At 47.4% G+C, this 17,343-nt stretch overlaps 1 protein-coding gene across 1 annotated transcript; it reads right to left on the minus strand.

The window, feature by feature from the left end:
• Positions 1 to 233: 233 nt before the first annotated feature.
• Positions 234 to 5,826, minus strand: GSC (goosecoid homeobox). The gene is made up of 3 exons (XM_048486076.1): positions 5,295 to 5,826; positions 2,633 to 2,892; positions 234 to 606 (listed from the first exon to the last, which is right to left on the minus strand). The coding sequence occupies exons 1-3, from the start codon at positions 5,644 to 5,646 to the stop codon at positions 454 to 456; spliced, it is 765 nt and encodes a 254-aa protein (XP_048342033.1). The 5' UTR covers positions 5,647 to 5,826; the 3' UTR covers positions 234 to 453.
• Between the last annotated feature and the right edge of the window lie 11,517 nt (positions 5,827 to 17,343).

Genomic DNA, 17,343 nt, shown 5'->3' on the forward strand with positions numbered 1-17,343 from the left:
GTGTGAGGCTCAAGGTTAATAAGCAATGACAATTGCAGAATTAAAATCCCCATTTCTGCAGCCTTCCCCCTCCCCCCCTTCTTTGTACTGAACCGGCCAGAGGCTGCGCAGGCCCCTCCTCGCCAAGCCTAGACTAAACAAAGGCGTGTTTGGCCCCGGTCTGCCGCGTTTGTGTTGTCTCCTTGGGATCTGGCGCTCAGGGACACCCAAACAAAACACAACCCGGGCCAGCGTCCACCTGTGCAACACCTCCGCAAAAGCCACGCTTTTATTTCAGCGGGATCTCCCTCCTCGGGTCGAGCGCACTATATACAAACGAGAGACCGTCCCCCTTCCCCGCCGCCGCCGCCGCCTCCTCCTCCTGCAAACGCAGAGTCTGTGCAAGAATCGCGACCATCTTCCCCGGGCAAGTCGCAGCAGACAAGACAGTCCGTCCCGCGGCCGCCGTCCGCATCAGCTGTCCGAGTCCACGTCGCTTTTGTGGTCTTCTTGCCTCTTCTCCGGAGAGGTTTTGGACGCTTTAGTCCACTTCTGGGCGTTTTCGGACTCCTCCGACGAAGACCGCTTTTGCCGCCTCCATTTGGCCCGGCGGTTCTTGAACCAAACCTGTCACCCAAATGAATTGGAGATTATCAGTTGCAATGGTTGCAATGGAGCGTGCGATAGTCAATAAGCGGCCCGCGTCAGCTTAGGAGTCCCCGCCATCCAGTGGTCTCAAGAGCAGCGCGCTTCCAAAGACCGGGTTTGCACGCTCAGCTTCAAAGCCCGGGACCCTGAACACGTGAAATCTATGCACGCAGACTTGAATGGGCCACCCCTTACACGTGCGCTGAGAAGGCGTCTGGATCCTGAACACGGAGCTTGCGGCTAAGAGCGCCGTCCTCCTGCTTGCCGCTAGCATGCGCAGAATTTAGGATCGGGTACCCACACCACCGTCCTGCGCACAAAGGGAATTCTGTACTTCCAAGTTAAGGGGGATCTGGGGCCCTATACTTGGAGCGCTGCTAGTGGGATTTGCAGTTATTTCCGCTCCAGGTGGGAAGAATGTGTGTCACATTGGGTAGCCATGCAATGGACCTGACGAAGGCCCCTTCCGCACATGCAGAATAATGCACGTTCAATCCACTTCCAATGCACTTTGCAGCAGTGTGGAATAGCAAAATCCACAAACAATTGTGAAAGCGGATTGAAAGCACATTATTCTGCATGTGCCGAAGGGGCCAAAAACTGCAAGATCTGCGTGAAATGATGAAAATCGCTTGATCTGAATGCTACCACTACGACTTTTAGAGCCAACTCTAAGCCATGAGTCCTGCAAAGTACAGAAGTAATAGCGGTTTTTTAAAAGAGAACTTAACAACACAGTCTTAAGGAGAATTACATGCAGATTGAAATGAAGGGGTTAGACGATAGCAGTTCTCTTTAGGATGGCACTGTTAGTCTGCAGAAGTTTTCCAGGAATCAGTAATATCACCTGCCTCATCCTAAACCTCTTGCGCAGCATCCTAAATTGACCAGGTGCTTCAAAACCACAGTAAAAACCCAGCTCATCCTAAATCTCTTGCGCTGCATCCTAAATTGAGCAGGTCCTCTAAAAAACAGAAGGGTGGAGCTGTCCAGCTCTGCCTGTCTTGCCTAGCAGAGGTGCCTACTAGGAATATACAGGCTGTAGTCACAACAGGGATCTTTTGGCTTTCTCTCCAGTTGCAGACGAAACTGCTTCCATTAAATGCTTCCATTAAATGCAAGGATCGCCGACTGCGGTTCCGCGCAGTGCCAACCACGCTGCGTAAATGGTGAGCAGCCACTGTAGCCATGGGCTGGGTCGCCTCAGTCCCAGCGGACTTCACAGCGAATTTGCCTTCGCATGCACACTCCACTTCAAACCCCAGCTATTCTGTCTACAGGAAGTTCCGACACTCTTCGAGAAATCAAATGCGTCTTTACGGGAAAATTTAGCTGCAGTTCGCCGGACCAACCAACATCCCACTGAACTCCTGAGACTCACTTCCAGGTGAATTGACACTGGGCAGAATTAAATAAGTCCTGAACAGTTTGCACCCAAGCAAACTCCGATTCTACTGGGGATCCACAGGATCAGAGCTGCAATCCACAAACAAGCTACCCGGGCACCTCCAGTAGAAACCATTTAACACTACTGACCAATGCGCAGTAGCAGCCGCTCTTGAGGGACACTTTCATTTAAATCTGTTTTGTGGAACCTGGGAGGGCTGAATTGAAAGGTTGTCATTACTAAAGATAATAACCTGTAGCGGCTACAGGTGCTGCTGCCGCCGCTATTACCACCGGTGTAACTTCTTGCGCCAAGGAAACGCGGGGCGCTGCGCGTTAAAACTCAACTTTGTTGGAAGGCAAACCGTCCTTCCTACACCAAAGCCCAAACACATGCAGAATAATGCACTTTCCACTTTCACAATTGATTGCAAGTGCATTTTGCTATTCCGCACAGTAAAATTGAGCTGCAAAGTGCATTGAAAGTGGACCGAAAGTGCATGGTTCTGCACGTGCGGAAGGGGCCAAAGTTGTTGCACAGTCCCCATGCCCCCAGTGCCTTGCGCTCATAATCCACGATCCTTTCCACCCTTCAGCCCAAAAGAAGCGAGCCCCTTACCTCCACTTTCTCCTCCCGCAAATGCACCCTCCTCGCCAGCTGTTCCCTTGTCCCCACATCTGGGTATTTGGTTTCCTGGAAGAGGTTCTCCAGAGCCTCCAGTTGCTCGTCCGTGAAGATGGTCCGGTGTCTCCGTTTCCTCCGGCAGTGGAGCTGATTCAGCAGCTGCAGTTCCGTCCGGGACAAGGTGCCCACGTTCATGTAGGGCAACATCTGGTGGGGCACGGGAGACATGAGGACAGAGCCGGTACCTTCATAGCCTAGTGAGACAGGAGGCAAACGCAGATGGCCCGGGTTTTGCATGGGGTTCACGATGCAGGAACGATGATCCCGCCACAAAAAACCCAAAATCTGTGAACACACCTGCCAGCTACAGCAAAGGAGGAGGCGAAGTTGACACAATTACCGTGTTTCCCCAAAAATAAGACAGTGTCTTATATTATTTTTTGCTCGCCAAGATGCGCTATGTCTTCTTTTTAGGGGATGTCTTATTTTTCTGTGTTCTGTTCGTCGGGCATGCTTCCCAACAAAAACTTTGCTACGTCTTACTTTCGGGGGATGCCTGATATTTTGCACTTCAGAAAAAACTCTACCACGTCTTATTTTCAGGAAATGTCTTATATTCGGGGAAACAGGTTGACAACTTTGGAATTTTGGAGTTGGGATCGGGGTCCCCTCCACCAGACGCCGGTGGGATTGAGAACACGCCAGTGAAGTATGCAGGTTGTGGGGATGCACTGTGATGCGAGAGCGGCTCTCTTAGCCCCTTCCGCACATGCAGAATAATGCACTTTCAATCCACTTCCAATCCACTTTGAAACTGGATTTTACTGTGTGGAATAGCAAAATCCACTTTCAAACAATTATGAAAGTGAATTGGAAGTGCATTATTCTGCATGTGCAGAAGGGGCCTTTATCCAGTAGCCTCGGAGTAATTTCAGTTTCTCTTCCCCCCCCCCCTCCCACAACATCTCAGTTAGTTTAATTAAGCTTTACTTGTAGTTGAGCACAACTGTATCATCCTGAAAGGTTAATCTAATTGATAAAATGGAGGATATTTACAGGTTAAGGCGCTAAAAGGCTTAACCTCTAAAACTATAATCTGGAAAACAGCTTCGAAAACGTTTTTAAAAAGGTCCGATCCGCAGCAGTGTTGACCTAAATTGCAGAGACGCGTAGTGTATAGGTCTGAAACTACTGGAATGAACTAAAAACATGGATTAAACTGCAACTCCGAGAAACATACACTTGGAAGAAACGTGGAATTCGATTTTGTTTTCTTCTAGGGCCTCCTTGTCTTCCACGGGGCCGGTGGCTCGGCCCTAACGCATCTACACGTAAACAAACCCTGCAGGCTTTAAGTGGCATCAAGGAGCTTTAGGATCAGAAAGATCCGGTGCAGTTTAAATCGGCTTCATCTCTGATGTTTAACTGGGTTAAATTTGTAATCAGTTTGCAAATCTAGACTAGCCAACTGCCACTTTTTTGCGCCTTATTTGGGACGGGTGGGAATTTTACACCTGGATTTTAAATCCGGAAAGCGTGTTTTTGCTTGAGTCAGGAAGTTTTTGTAGGAATCCAAAATAAAGTACTGTATAATTGAATGCTCAGACTAAACTGGGAGAAGACGCACAAACTCAGAAATCTCCATAGGCTGGCTTTTAAAATACTTCTGCATCTGAATGCTAAGCCTCCTTACTCTTTGCTTACTCAGAAGTAAGTCCCACTGATTATAACGGGTAGGTGCCTTTGGAACGACCGTTTGACTTGTAAATCAACCTAGTTATTCTCACTAAACTCAGGCGCGCAAACAATTTTACGCATGGTCCCAGACAATTTAGACGGGGCAACCGCGTGTGGGAAGCATTCGAGCAAACGCGTGACTGAGTAAAATCTCCCTGCTTTGCTAAGGAGGCCCCTTCCGCACATGTGGAATAATGCACTTTCAATCCACTTTCAATGCACTTTGCAGCTAGATTTTACTGTGCAGAACAGCAAAATCTACTTGCAAACAATTGTGAAAGTGGATTAAAAGTGGATTATTCTGCATGTGTGGAAGGGGCCACGCCACGGTGTCAAAAGGCTCTGCTTTTATGGATGACAAGGGGAAGTTGAGAGAACGCAGGCTCCGAAATCCATACCCACCACCGAGTCCTCTGCACATTAACTTGGGCTGTAAATCATAGGGGAGGTTCACTTCTAGCTGATGGGATGGGATCCCACGCCAGCGGGCCAGCTCGCCATTCGCAGTTATCTTCCCCCCTCCTCCGTCACTTGGGTAGGGGGGTTAAGGGCCACGATTGGGGCTCTTCGGAAGGGCTTGAGGTTCCTTGAGGGGCGAACAAAGCCGTGCGCTTGAGATCTCGCCACTGTTCAAGGCAGGATCGACCTTCCTCCGCGCTGGTGCTGAGCCCCCGCAATCTCTCCCTGCACGGATGCTCCGTTGGTCACTCTGGTGCAGGGGTGTCCACCTCTGGTCCTCCAGATGTTCATGGACTGGCAGGGGCTGATGGGAAGCGTAGTCCGTGGACCAGAGTTGGATACCCCTGCCGGGAGTTCAGGGCGGGGGAGACGAGGAGTCACCCGGATGCCACCCTGGATCCCACCTCCCCAAATAGTCCCCCTCCCAATAGCAACGTCGGTCGCCGTCGCCGAGACTCACCTGTGGTGGGGACGCAGGAGCACTGCTGAGCGCCTAGGGGAGGCACGGCGCTGCAGCAAGAGGGGCCGACGGCGGACGCCTGGACCTGCAGCTGCCCGTAGTAGTAGTTGCCGTAGCCTCCCAGCCTGGAGCCGCCGAGCGCGGGCAGGCCGGACGCCGGAGCCACCGCCCGCGAGTAGTATCCGCCGTAGTCGGCGCCGGCCGAGGCGTAAAGCGAGTCCCCCCCGTGGAGGCTGGCCGAGAAGACGACGGGCGCGGTGCTGGGGGGCTGCAGCACCGCCGAGGAGGGGGCCTCCTTGCAGCGCGGGCGGGCCGCCAGGATACTGTCGATGCTGAACATGCCGGCAGGCATCCCCCACCGGACGGAGGCGCCGCCGAGCAGGAGCAGGAATCGCGGGCGCGGGCAGGCAGCGCCCAGCCAAGCGGACCGCGCTGCGCCCCGCCGGCCAGCCTCGCTGCGCCGGACTCGGGGGCGAAAGGGACCCGCCAAAGTCCTTCCCCAAACTTTACCCCCCCCCCCCCGCAAACCCTTCCTGGGACTCTGGCCTCCGAGCCCCCGCCCTTCCCTCGCCTACTCTCGCCCGGCTCCTCCTCGGATCGCCACTGCGCCGAGTCTATAATCCATCCCAAACCTCTTTCCGTTTTTATACCCGGGCGACGTCATCCCGGAACGAGTTGCTGGTTATATATCAGATCGCAAATAAAACCAGATTTCACTCTCCTTTTTTTTTTGAAGGGGGGTTTGAGAGGAGATGAGGGGGCGGGGCAGGAGGAGCAGAAGGGGGTGGGGCTGCAGGGGATGGGATGGAAGGGGGGGGGGCGGACCGGTTTCTGTGTATTGAGAATTAACCAAATTAAGGTAATCCTCTCCATTAGCGGCAATTCTCTCGCCCTCGGATGCGTCCCCCTCGACGTGCCCCCCCCCCCCGCCGTAATCTCTCCCTGCTCGCTGCTTTTGCTAATTGTTTCCCGGGTTAATCCGGTTAATAACATTGCGGGGAACCGGCTTAACGCCCCCGGACTTTGTCTCCGCTGATTGGGTGCCATTTCCTCTGCCCCCTGCTAACATCGCTCCCCCCCTCCGGATCCCTCCAGCACGCACCGATGTAGGAGGAATAATCCGCGGGCTTTACCTGCCGAGTAAATGAGTTGAGAGTTTAGGATCAAGGTGTTAGATTCCTGATTCCTGATAGGAATTAGGCGAAGAGGACTTTAGATGTGGATTTTAAATCCGAGATGCTTACAGCAGAGCCCTCCGCGTGTTTGTGGGGGTGGGGGTGGGGGTGGGGGTGGGGGGCGAAGTCTACCTCTCACCCACCTGGTTAATTACTGCGCTGTGTATTGCTGCGTCCGAGCGTGTCTGTGTGTAATTTACACGCATCGATACTTAAGTGTGTGAGTGTTTCGAATCTGATTCCTGATACTTTACCAGAGTTGCCTTTCAGCGAACCCGGAGTTCCCAACACATTTATTGGGGGAAACGTCCCGTGGATTTTCGGTGGAACTTTCTTGTCAAGCAAAAAGCCTAGAGAACCCAATTTGCACTTCGGATCTATTGACCTCCAGAAGAGATGTACTGCTTCACAGTTCGGTTTCACTATTTCTAAACTGAAATAAACTTTTAACAAAAATCACAAAATTGCTGATCTTTAGGGTTCCTCTCAGTGGGGAATACATTCCAGTTAACTCTCAAACTCTTTCTTTTTGGAAATTAGAAACCCACAACAATCCGGTCCCGATCCGGCTAAAGCTGATTTTGAAAAAAAAAAAAGGTGCACTTTTAAGAAAGCTTTCCTAGGAGTAAATCTCGCGGAATAATCCCGAGAAAGGTTCTGAACAGGATGACTCTGTTGAGCCCCAATGATTGCGACTGGGCGGGTTTAAACCTGTGGTTTAAGGCACTATGAAACCAGCCTTCCGCTTAACTTGTTTTGCGGACTACTGCGCACGGTCTTTCGGACAGCATTTCGGATCGAGTCATCCTATAACAGGTCGCCCGCTCTGAATTAATTCCCATGCTATCCAGTAAGGGATTCCTCGTAAGAAAGGGTCGTTTAGGACGGCAGCCCTCTTAACTTCGACGCAGGCGGGAAGAAACAATCGGACAAGATTTTAAAGCGGATTAAAAACCCACGGAAGGCGGGCGGGGAGTAAGAGCTGCGAGTTTGCACCCTGAAAACGCACCTCTTGGGGCGTCTGCTCCGAACTTTGGTTTCTGAAGAAGGAAAACTTTGGAAGAAATTAAATTCGTTTTCCTGTTCAGATTTGCGAGCCGGGGCTCTCCCCCCTCGTATAGCTGAACATTTTGCAAGCTTGCGGGGAGGCGAAGTTTCTTAAAACATTTCTGTTTATTAAGACCGGCGTCTCTCCTGGTAGCCGCGCCTGGTGATTTGCAGCAGCCTCCGTCCGTCACGACCGTCTCTCGGAATCCGCAGGAGGTGAAGTGAATCAGATTAGAATATTTATCCCATCAGTTTTCCCTCAAATAAGGCCGGAAATTGTAGGCAAGCGAAGAAAATAAGCTATTAGGAGGCGATTGAGGAGGCACCTCGTTATATTGTCTTTTCTTTCTGAGGCCTGCAAAAAAAAAATGTATATTTTAGCGCAGGTAGCTTTCTCTGCTCCACATACACACACAGATCCGGACTGATCTCAAAACGCAATACCAGAAGAAAACCTAATAGCCATTCATCCCCCCCCCCTGCCCCCCCATCCTAGTTTACATTTCAGTGGAAGGCCGAAACCACTTTTGCTTCAAAACGGCCGGAGAAAGCAATCTCCGTGGACTTTCATTGGGAGAAAGGGCAGAGGTGTCTTAATTGTAAGCTCCTCGCGAGCAAGGACCTTCTCTTTAGGAGCAGGCAACTGAAAAGAAAACAGTCAAATTATTCAAGACAACGGAACGGGTTTTAAACACTGAGATGAATTGTAGATGTGTTTCCGCACTCCTACATTCCTGCTGGGTGACCTTGGGCTAGTCACAGTTCTTCGGCGCTCTCTCAGCCCCACCTACCTCCCATGGTGTCTATTGTGGGGAGAAGGAAGGAAAGGAGCTTGCAAGTTTCCTTACAAGAGAGAAAGGTGGGATATAAATCCAAACTCTTCTTCTCTTAATAGAGAGCAGTATCTGGTGTTTGTGGCTCCTTTCGCACATGCAGAATAACGGAGTTTCAATCCACTTTCATAATTGTTTGCAAGCGGATTTGGCTATTCTGCACAGCTGCAAAGTGCATTGAAAGTGAATTGAAGGTGCATTGTTTTGCATGTGTGAAAGGGACCTGTGTGTGCCTTGCCAGTTTCTGTATCAGTCAAACACTGCCCCAATTTCCTCCACTCCCCATTTGCTTCCGTGCCCCTCTACCACGGCATCGACTATTTTGAACCGTTGTAGCGCAACCCTATGCGGAGTTATTCCATTCTAAGGGTAACTCCGACGTAATTCTCCCCACGACTGTGCTGCCAGCGTCCGAACCATTCCGTGCGAAGTTTTATCGGGGGCTGAATCCATTGCAAACGGGTGGACAGATGCCGAAGCAGCTGGCCTGGCACCCACCCCTTCCCCTTCGCAATGTCAGGTAGCAGAACCAGATTCTTGTCCACTGCCTGCGGTGGCTCCAACGCAAGCCGGTCGCGGCCACTGCAACACGAAACCCCTTTACCTACTGCGCGCTTTGCCGCCCGCCGGTTCGCCGGTTCGCCATCCCGCACCCCCACCCCCCATTAGATTGAACAGATCTTTGCATACATAGCCTATAAAGCGGGAGTCCGAGATCCCCTTCCAAATAAGAATAGCAACATGGAACAAAGTGGGTCCTTTGACATTGCTGCAAGGCTGAAGGGATCGGTGGCAGAGACTGTCGGCCAGCAAAAGGTAAGAACAGCAAACTGCAAGGTAAAGAGGAGGAATCTGCAAGGCTTCCTAGAAGCTCGGTAGGCAACGGTTTCGCCACGACTTCGGGTCGGTCCCCGCGACTGCTTGAGCCTGCTCAATTTCACCGACGGGGCCCGGAGGTTGGCCTCCCCTAGAGCAGATCCCCAGATCAGAATTCCGCGAAGGTTAAGTTTATAGGATGGGAAAGGGATCATTCTTGGGAAAGGCAGAATTATTCGGACACCCGACCATTCCTCCCAGGTAAGGGGAACTTGATCCAGATGTCCTTCCAGGGGTACTTGAGCCAGACTAAAACCTGGTCTATCCTTACTGACTGGAGATGGTCCAGAGATCCACTAATCAATGGATCTCTGGACCCGCTCTCTTCAAAGGCGCTGTCCGATTTTAGGTAACTTGGGGGGAGTCCTTCCGGTTGTAATTCTTGCAAGGTCACTCATCGATCCTGAACTGTTTTAAACTTTAAATGCACTTAATTGAGAGTGGACCTCGTGAAACTCAAGCAGAGTTACATAGGCTCGGACTCTATAATAAAACCTGTCTGGTTCCTTGGCGACGGTTTCTTCCAAGTAAACAGGCGAGGAACGGGGCGGCAAACTGGACTCCGGCGCAGTGCAATCCTAAACAGAGCCACCGTTTATAAAACCGTTGGTTTAAATGGCTTTAAAACAGGGCTACTCTGCTTTAGGACTGCCCTGACAGTTCACTTTTTCCCCCCAAGTGCGCCCCGTTTACTGCAATCCCATGCAGTTTAGTTCCGTCCACACTCACTGATTTCAACAGATTAAGAGAAAATAAATTAGTTTGGGAGTGCAGCATCAGATTCCATAGACACTCGCGCGACATTATTGTTTTCGAATAAATTATTATTTTTTATTATTATTATTTTATTAGACTTATAGGCCGCCTTATCCCCGGAGGGCTCAATTGCGACCACTTTAGCTGAGTCGACAGATCGAACGATCTGCAATCGGTCCTCCTCACCCCCTTCCTGGGAAATAGAACCCGAATTACGATTTTAGATCTCGAATGCCCAAATCGTGATCAATGCACATTCGTTATGATTGTTGTCGAAGTTTTGAAGTTCCTTGCCCAGAGCCACCGGGTTAACTTTTCGCGCTCATCTTGCGCGCCCTAAGGCAGGTACGGCGGACAACGCACCTCCTGCCCTGGAAGCCTGCGAAGTTTTTTTAGTGGATGCACGCTCGGCGCTCTTACTCCGGATCATGGTCGAATTTTTTTTCGTCCACCCTTCCCCCCCCTCCCCCGAATTGGGTGACCTTCTGCGAGCCAGTCTTCCTTCTGGTCCGCCTCCACCCTCCCGCGCCGAACTTCTCCATTAAACAAACCACCCCTTGTGTCCCTCATTGGAAGAGGTCGGCATTGGCATAACAAATGAAAGCGAGGCAAATGGCGCGCCGCCGGCTTGTTGCTAAGGGCTCGTTTGTTGCCAGAGGCCAGGCACAGCGTGGGCCGGGAGCCGCCCGGCCAGAGGGAGATGAGGCCGGCCTGCACGGAGCGCTTAGACCAGGCCTCGAGTAAACACGAGGCTGATTTTCGACATCGCGACCCGGACACGGTTTCCCGCGAAGCACATCGCACGGGGCAGAAGCCCGTGGAAATGGGCTCGGTGTAGAGAGAAAGACGGAATAAAAACCTCATTTGGGCGATATTCTAAAGAGGAGGCCAGCTGATTGCAAAGAGAGACCGAAACGCCCCAAGCGGGCACTTTTATGTCAAGGGGAAATGGCTGCCTCAAAAACAATAATAACAAGATGTTGTCGTCTCCTTCCCAAATGTGCCTCCTCACTTCACCTTAATCCAATTCCACCCTCCACCTTTCTGCCCAGAGAGGTCTGCAAATGTAAGGGGCATGGCCGAGGCCCTTTTGGTTCCAGAGAAAAGACTACCCCAAAAACAAAAAAATACAAGATTTTGTTGTCTCCTTTTGTTTGGCTCCTCACTTCACCCAATTCCTCCTTTGGTCTTTCTGCCCAGAGGTCTGCAATGCACTATAGGAGGGATCCCAAATAGTAGGTCCAAGCTGAGGCTCGACTGGGAAGGCCTCTCATCTTTCAATTGCTTGCCCGGCTGGGAAAAGCAGGCAGATGGCTCTTCCCTGGCCCCAGAAAAGGGATGGTGCTGCTTTAGGCCTACCTACCGGGTTTAGCTGGTGTCAAAGTTTTGGCCGCGTCAAAGTGTGCATTTTTCCTACTTCCCAAACATGGAAAATAAGTGTTGTTCATCTTTAAGGTGCCCTGCATTTGGGGTTTATTTTGCTACCCCAAACTAATATGGTTTCCCTTCGGCACTTATGTGAAAGCAGCTGCATTTGTCTGGTAGTGTGGGAATCTATTAACCTCATCAGCTCCCCACACACTCACATATGCTCCTCCTGTCTTCCCCATAAGAAAGATTCCCAGTTCAGGTATCTGAAAAAGGAAGCTGTGACTCATAAGAGAATACATCTTGTTCCTTTTTAAAGGGTCACTGGACTTTTGTTTTAAATTGAATCAACAAGAAGCAATGTCACAAAAATCAGGGAAAATATTTAAATTACTACTACGACTACTGCTACTAGTAATAATAACAATAACAGTAACAACAACAACAACATTAAGCAAGGAATTTTCCCAGGTGATTCACTATCACCCTTACTGTTTATCATTGCCATGATCCCACTAACAGTAATTTTAAAGAAAACAAAGTTGGGATATCAAATGGGCAAAGTCTTGGGAAAAATCTCACATTTGCTGTACATGGATGATTTGAAGCTGCGTGGGAAATGAGACACAGAAATCCAGTCACTAGTAAACGTAGTCTGAATATTCAGCACAGACATTTCAGTGGAATTTGACCTGGAAAAGTTTACCACTGTGGCAATAAAGAGGGGCAAGATCATCAAGAGTGATAGCATAGAAATGCCTGATGGCCAACTCATCAATTGCAACCAGGAGGCAGCTTATAAATACCTGGGCATTTACAGCTGGATAACATCAAGCACGGGTAAGTGAAGACTGTGGTCAGCAGCGAATATACCCAGAGAGTCAGGAAAATTTGAAATATAAATTAAACGACGGGAATATCATCCAGGCCATCAACACTTGGGCCATACCTGTCATCAGGTACACTGCGGGAATCATCAACTGGACACAGGCTGAGCTGGATGCATTGGATAGAAAAACTCGGATGCTTATGACAATGCACCATTCCTTACACCCACGCAGTGATACTGATAGATTATACCTTCCATGGACATCTGATGGCAGAGGCTTACTGCAACTACAGCAAACAGTGGAGGAGGAGAAACGTGCGCTGGCCGATTATGTGAATAAAAGTCAAGAACAGGCATTGATTAAGGCGAAGAACAGACATTTGCTGAAGACCCAGGAAACCACACAAGGGCCCCTTCCGCACACGCAAAATAATGCGTTTTCAAACCACTTTCACAACTGTTTGCAAGTGGATTTTGCCGTTCCGCACAGCTTCAAAGAGCACTGAAAGCAGTTTGAAAGTGCATTATTCTGCATGTGCGGAATGAACCAACAATTCAGAAAAAATGTAATTAAAATGAGAACCAAAAGCTGGCACTACAAAGCTCTACTTGGCCAATTTCTGGAGAAGATCAAGGACAAGGTGGACAATGAAAAGACCTGGCTGTGGTTAACAACTGGAAGTCTGAAAAAGGAAACTGAATCCCTGGTTTTAGCCACTCAAGAGCAAGCCATTAGAACAAATTCGATCAAGGCCAGAATTGAAAAATCCTCGGATGATGCAAAATGCAGATTGTGCAAAGAAAAGCTGATGAAACTGCAGATCATGTCCTCATCTGCTGCAAAAAGATTGCCCCAACTGAGTACAGAGGCACAACTCAGTGGCCAAGATGATCCACTAGAATTTATGCAAGAATTACAATATAAGATCAGATAAAAACTGGTGGGAACATTGTCCAGAGAAAGTAATGGAAAATGAGAAGGTCAAGATCCTGTGGGACTTTTGAATCCAAACGGAACATAATACACAAGACATCACAGTGATCGAGGACAAGAAAGTGACCATCATTGACGTAGCAGTGCCCGGTGACAGCAGGGTCATTGAAAAAGAACATGAGATGATCACTAGATACCACAATTTGAAAATCGAGCTTCAACATCTATGCACAAACCAGCCGAGGTCATCCCAGTGGTAATCGGCATGCTGGGCACCATCCCGAAAACACTAGGGCAACACTTGAAACATCTTCAAATCGACAAAATTAACATCTGTCAGATTCAGAAGGCGGTCGTCAATACATTACAACTTCCAAGGACTCTGGGTGAGGCTCGAATTGTAATGAAGGCCAACAACCAGCTAAAGAGCTGGCAGCTGTGAAATCAACTAACAACAACAACAACAACAATACATGCTTTATGTAGTAATCCCTTCCTAAAGAGGAGTGGGGTTCACCGTGCTTCCACTTTTATTTTGGTGTCACTTCAGAAGAACTTTCTGGAAATATTTTGACTGGACTCTTGGAGCTTAGCTGAGTTCAAGAATGTAGGGGTGGGGTTTGATTTAAATCTGTTTAAGAACCCATGCTGCAGCACTGATTTTAAACAGGCTTAAATTCAAACACTTTTGCTTGAATGGGGTTTAGGGCAAGTCAATGGAGTGTATAAAATCGCGGCTGCGCCACTGCGTCTTTCTCAGTCAAATTTGCTGTTAATGCAATGAGGCTGTGATCCTGTGCATATTTACTTGAGAGCTCTACTGCAGTACTTCAAGAAAAGGTTCCAAAAACAGCAGCAGCAACTGATAAAGACAGACTTGGAAGAAAGGCTAATCGCTTGTTTTATTTTTAAGAACAGGTAAGGGGGACAAAATGTGATTTTAAATTTTATTTATTAATTAATCTTATATAGGAGGATGTGAATGATATTATGCAAGACTAAAAAGATGGCATCAAAGTATTTTTCCCTCTCCCGTAATACAAGCATCAGGCCGCCTTCTGAAAAGCCCCCCCCCCCAAAAAAAGCCCTTCAAAAATTGTCTTATGAATTTTACAGCTTTCACTGCCACAAGACCACCACTAGCATGTAGAGGAGATTATCCAAATTCATGGAAGGCAGGTCTGTGAGTAGTGATTCCTCATAGATAAGAGAGTCTCCATCTACAGAGGCAGTATCTTTTCAATTGCCATTTATGGGGGACAAATAACAGGTGAGGTCTGTTACCTTCATGGCTTGCTTGCCAACATCTACCTGGTTGCAGAATGCTGGGCTAGATCGATCAGGGGTGTCAAACATGAGACCTTAGGGGTGGATCTGGCCCCTTGAGTGGGCTTATCAGGCCTATGAACCAGCTGAAGTAGTGAAGGGAGCAGGGGAGTGAGGTTGCCTCATCTGGTTTGAGGGTTTGATAAGCCCTCTCAAGGGGCTTGTCCAGGCACACCACTCTTTCCCATTCTGGGGGGAGCCAAGGCAGCCACTTCCCTCCAGAGCCCAATCCGGCCAAGTCACATTTATGTCATATCCGGCCCTCGTAACATATTACCTCAACATTCCTGAGGTAGATTTTTTTTTCTGATCCAGCAAAGCTCAAATCACCTTGGAAATGATTGCTTCTGCCTTGAAATGAAAAGTTTGCCTCTTTGCCCCTCAAAATGGTAAAGACAGAGTTAGAGCTATCCCTTCAAAGGTATTTTGTGCATGTTCAGAGGCGGTCTTGTTTATTATTGCTCCACTTATTCTGGGGCTCGTTGAAGAACTAAAATCAGTTTCTGGATGAACTTCTATACTGGGACTGATAACATGACCAGAAACACAAATATTGATGCTGAGTGTTTGTGTTACAGTTAGAATAGCTGTCAGAGCCTTTCAGGGATAGGGCGGTATATCAAATTCAATAAATAAATAAATAAAATCTTAAACGCAGTCATGTGACAGCAAGTTCCACTGGAATCCATTCAATTCATTCATGACAGCTTGGCTCATCTGAACAGGGTTTTCTGCCCGTGCCACTGCAACTACAAATAGGCAACATCAGTAACAGCCCATAGACATGACTTCTCTGTTGTGGTTCCCACCTTATGGCATGGCTTGTTGGAGAAGTTCAGAAAAGCTCCCATTCTTCTGGCTTTCTGCAAACTGTCCAAAGCAGAATTATTCAAAAGGGCTTTTCTACACAGGTGATGGCACTGTACAAAAAGATTAACAAATTTACTGGAATAAACTATTAGGGATAGCAGTCTATAATACTTTCTATAGCTTGCTGTAAGTAGGATCCTACTATGTAACTTTGCATCATTTAATGGGTTGTATCAATACTTGCACTTTGCTTCAATTCTGTTTTTATATTTCTGCTTGTTTCTGCAGCATATTGCAATTGTTATTGAAGGTCACATCTTGTTGATTGTATTGATTCAGGCTGTGTAATCCATCTTAAGTCCCAGAGAGAAAGGCAAACTATAAATAACGTAAAGAAATGTAATAAAATAATTGCTTCCAAATAATGGTACTTTGGGTTACTGTGTAGCCAAAGCTGATAATTAAAAAAAACCCTCTTCAGTTTAAATAGTAGATTGCAATCCTAAACAGAGATCCTTCTCAATCCATTGAAGCTTAGAGACTCTATTAAGTTTATACATGGTCAGTTCATTTTTTAGATTGCTTCACAGAGATTGCCAGTATTGTTTTTGTATCCTCAGTTTGTTCTATTTAGTCTCTCCTCCCATTACTTAAAATGCTAAGCCAGGGTGATATGGTGACATTTCCATGGGGAATGTGGGCCTGTGTGTGTCTCCCATCTCCTCATCTAGTGAGTCAAGAAAAGCGCATGTGAAAACTGCAGAAATGATTTCAGATTTTTGAACCCAGACATTCCTGCTGTGGTTCTGATTCTCTCTTGTGCAAATCAAACCCACATTTCTTTATTTGCACACCACTCACTGAATTTTTCCCCAATGAAGTTTATGAATTTTTCTTAAGAAAGTTTTATTTATTTTGCACATATAGACAACATATGCAGAAAGAGAAAAAAGTGCAACTCTGGTCTCCCCTCCCCTACGGTAATAATAGTAAAAGAAAAAAAAACACACATATCCCTACACACATATATATAGTGACTTCCAGCTATCTCATTATGGATCAGAATGCAAATCTAGTTCCGTGCTTATGGTTAATATCTACATTTTTTTCACTTTTAGTTCTTCTTATGAAACTACTTTAGTGCAATACGCTGTTTTCAATTAAATCTCGAATCCTGACATTATTTCCCTATTCATGTATGTGAAGTGTACTAATTTTTCACCATTTTCTGCTCATTCACAAATCAGTGGGCATTGTATGTATTAATACTGCTGCACCAAATGCATATAAAAACCATACAGTGTGTATATACAATACCAACTGAGCTAGAAAGCTAATAGCAAAAATGTGGAGAACTAAAACCATTGCTTTATAAAAAAATAGACATTAATGTGAACAGAAACAAAATAGGGGATGTTTGCTCATAGTTAGAAAACACACAGTGACAATGAATGGTTGCTAGAGGAAGGGGAGTCAAAGAAAGTGCTGCTTTGCTCTATGCGGTTTCTTCTACACAGACACGGTGCCCATAGTGGATTGAATCAAGCCCCTCTAGTACAACAGTATGGTATCATTTGTTCCTAGAATAAACTTCTCTTGAACTGATTAAGAAAGTTAAGTCCTGTTTGAAAATACACACACAGCAAAAAAAAAAATCCAAAAAAACCTGCAAAGTCGCTGTTCCCTTATGTTTCCCTCAAACAATATCGGCTTCTAAAGTTTTCATTCACATAAACCTTATTAATGAAGATCTTTGCCTGAAATGTCAGGGGGGATTTTGCAAATTTCAAGTAAATGATGAAGCTTGCATGTCTTGCCAAGTCATGGGTCAAATGCATTTGTGAAAAAAAAAACTGCTAAAAGAGGCATATGGTTTGGAATTTTTCTACAATGACTAGTGTTTAAATAAATTGCTTGTACTGCTTAACTTCATGTATAATTTTGACAGAAATTGGCCTATAGCCTTTTGATATGTAAACATTTCAGGCCTTTTATGCGGTAGAAAAAGACACTCGCTCCTTCGGATCAGCTCAAGCAGTCACCCAGTAATTCAGAAAACTGGCACCTACCATTAGAGCTCTTGCTGCATTTCGGC

This window comes from Sphaerodactylus townsendi, linkage group LG02, assembly GCF_021028975.2.
Source record: "Sphaerodactylus townsendi isolate TG3544 linkage group LG02, MPM_Stown_v2.3, whole genome shotgun sequence".
Classification (NCBI taxonomy): domain Eukaryota; kingdom Metazoa; phylum Chordata; class Lepidosauria; order Squamata; family Sphaerodactylidae; genus Sphaerodactylus; species Sphaerodactylus townsendi.

Excerpts from the sequence above, each read along its gene's own strand:
- GSC (XM_048486076.1), bottom strand. The coding sequence starts at position 5,646 with ATGCCTGCCGGCATGTTCAGCATCGACAGTATCCTGGCGGCCCGCCCG. Across the intron at positions 2,893-5,294 it reads CTCCTGCGTCCCCACCACAG|GCTATGAAGGTACCGGCTCT; the intron begins GTGAGTCTCGGC and ends CTGTCTCACTAG. Across the intron at positions 607-2,632 it reads TGCGGGAGGAGAAAGTGGAG|GTTTGGTTCAAGAACCGCCG; the intron begins GTAAGGGGCTCG and ends TTTGGGTGACAG.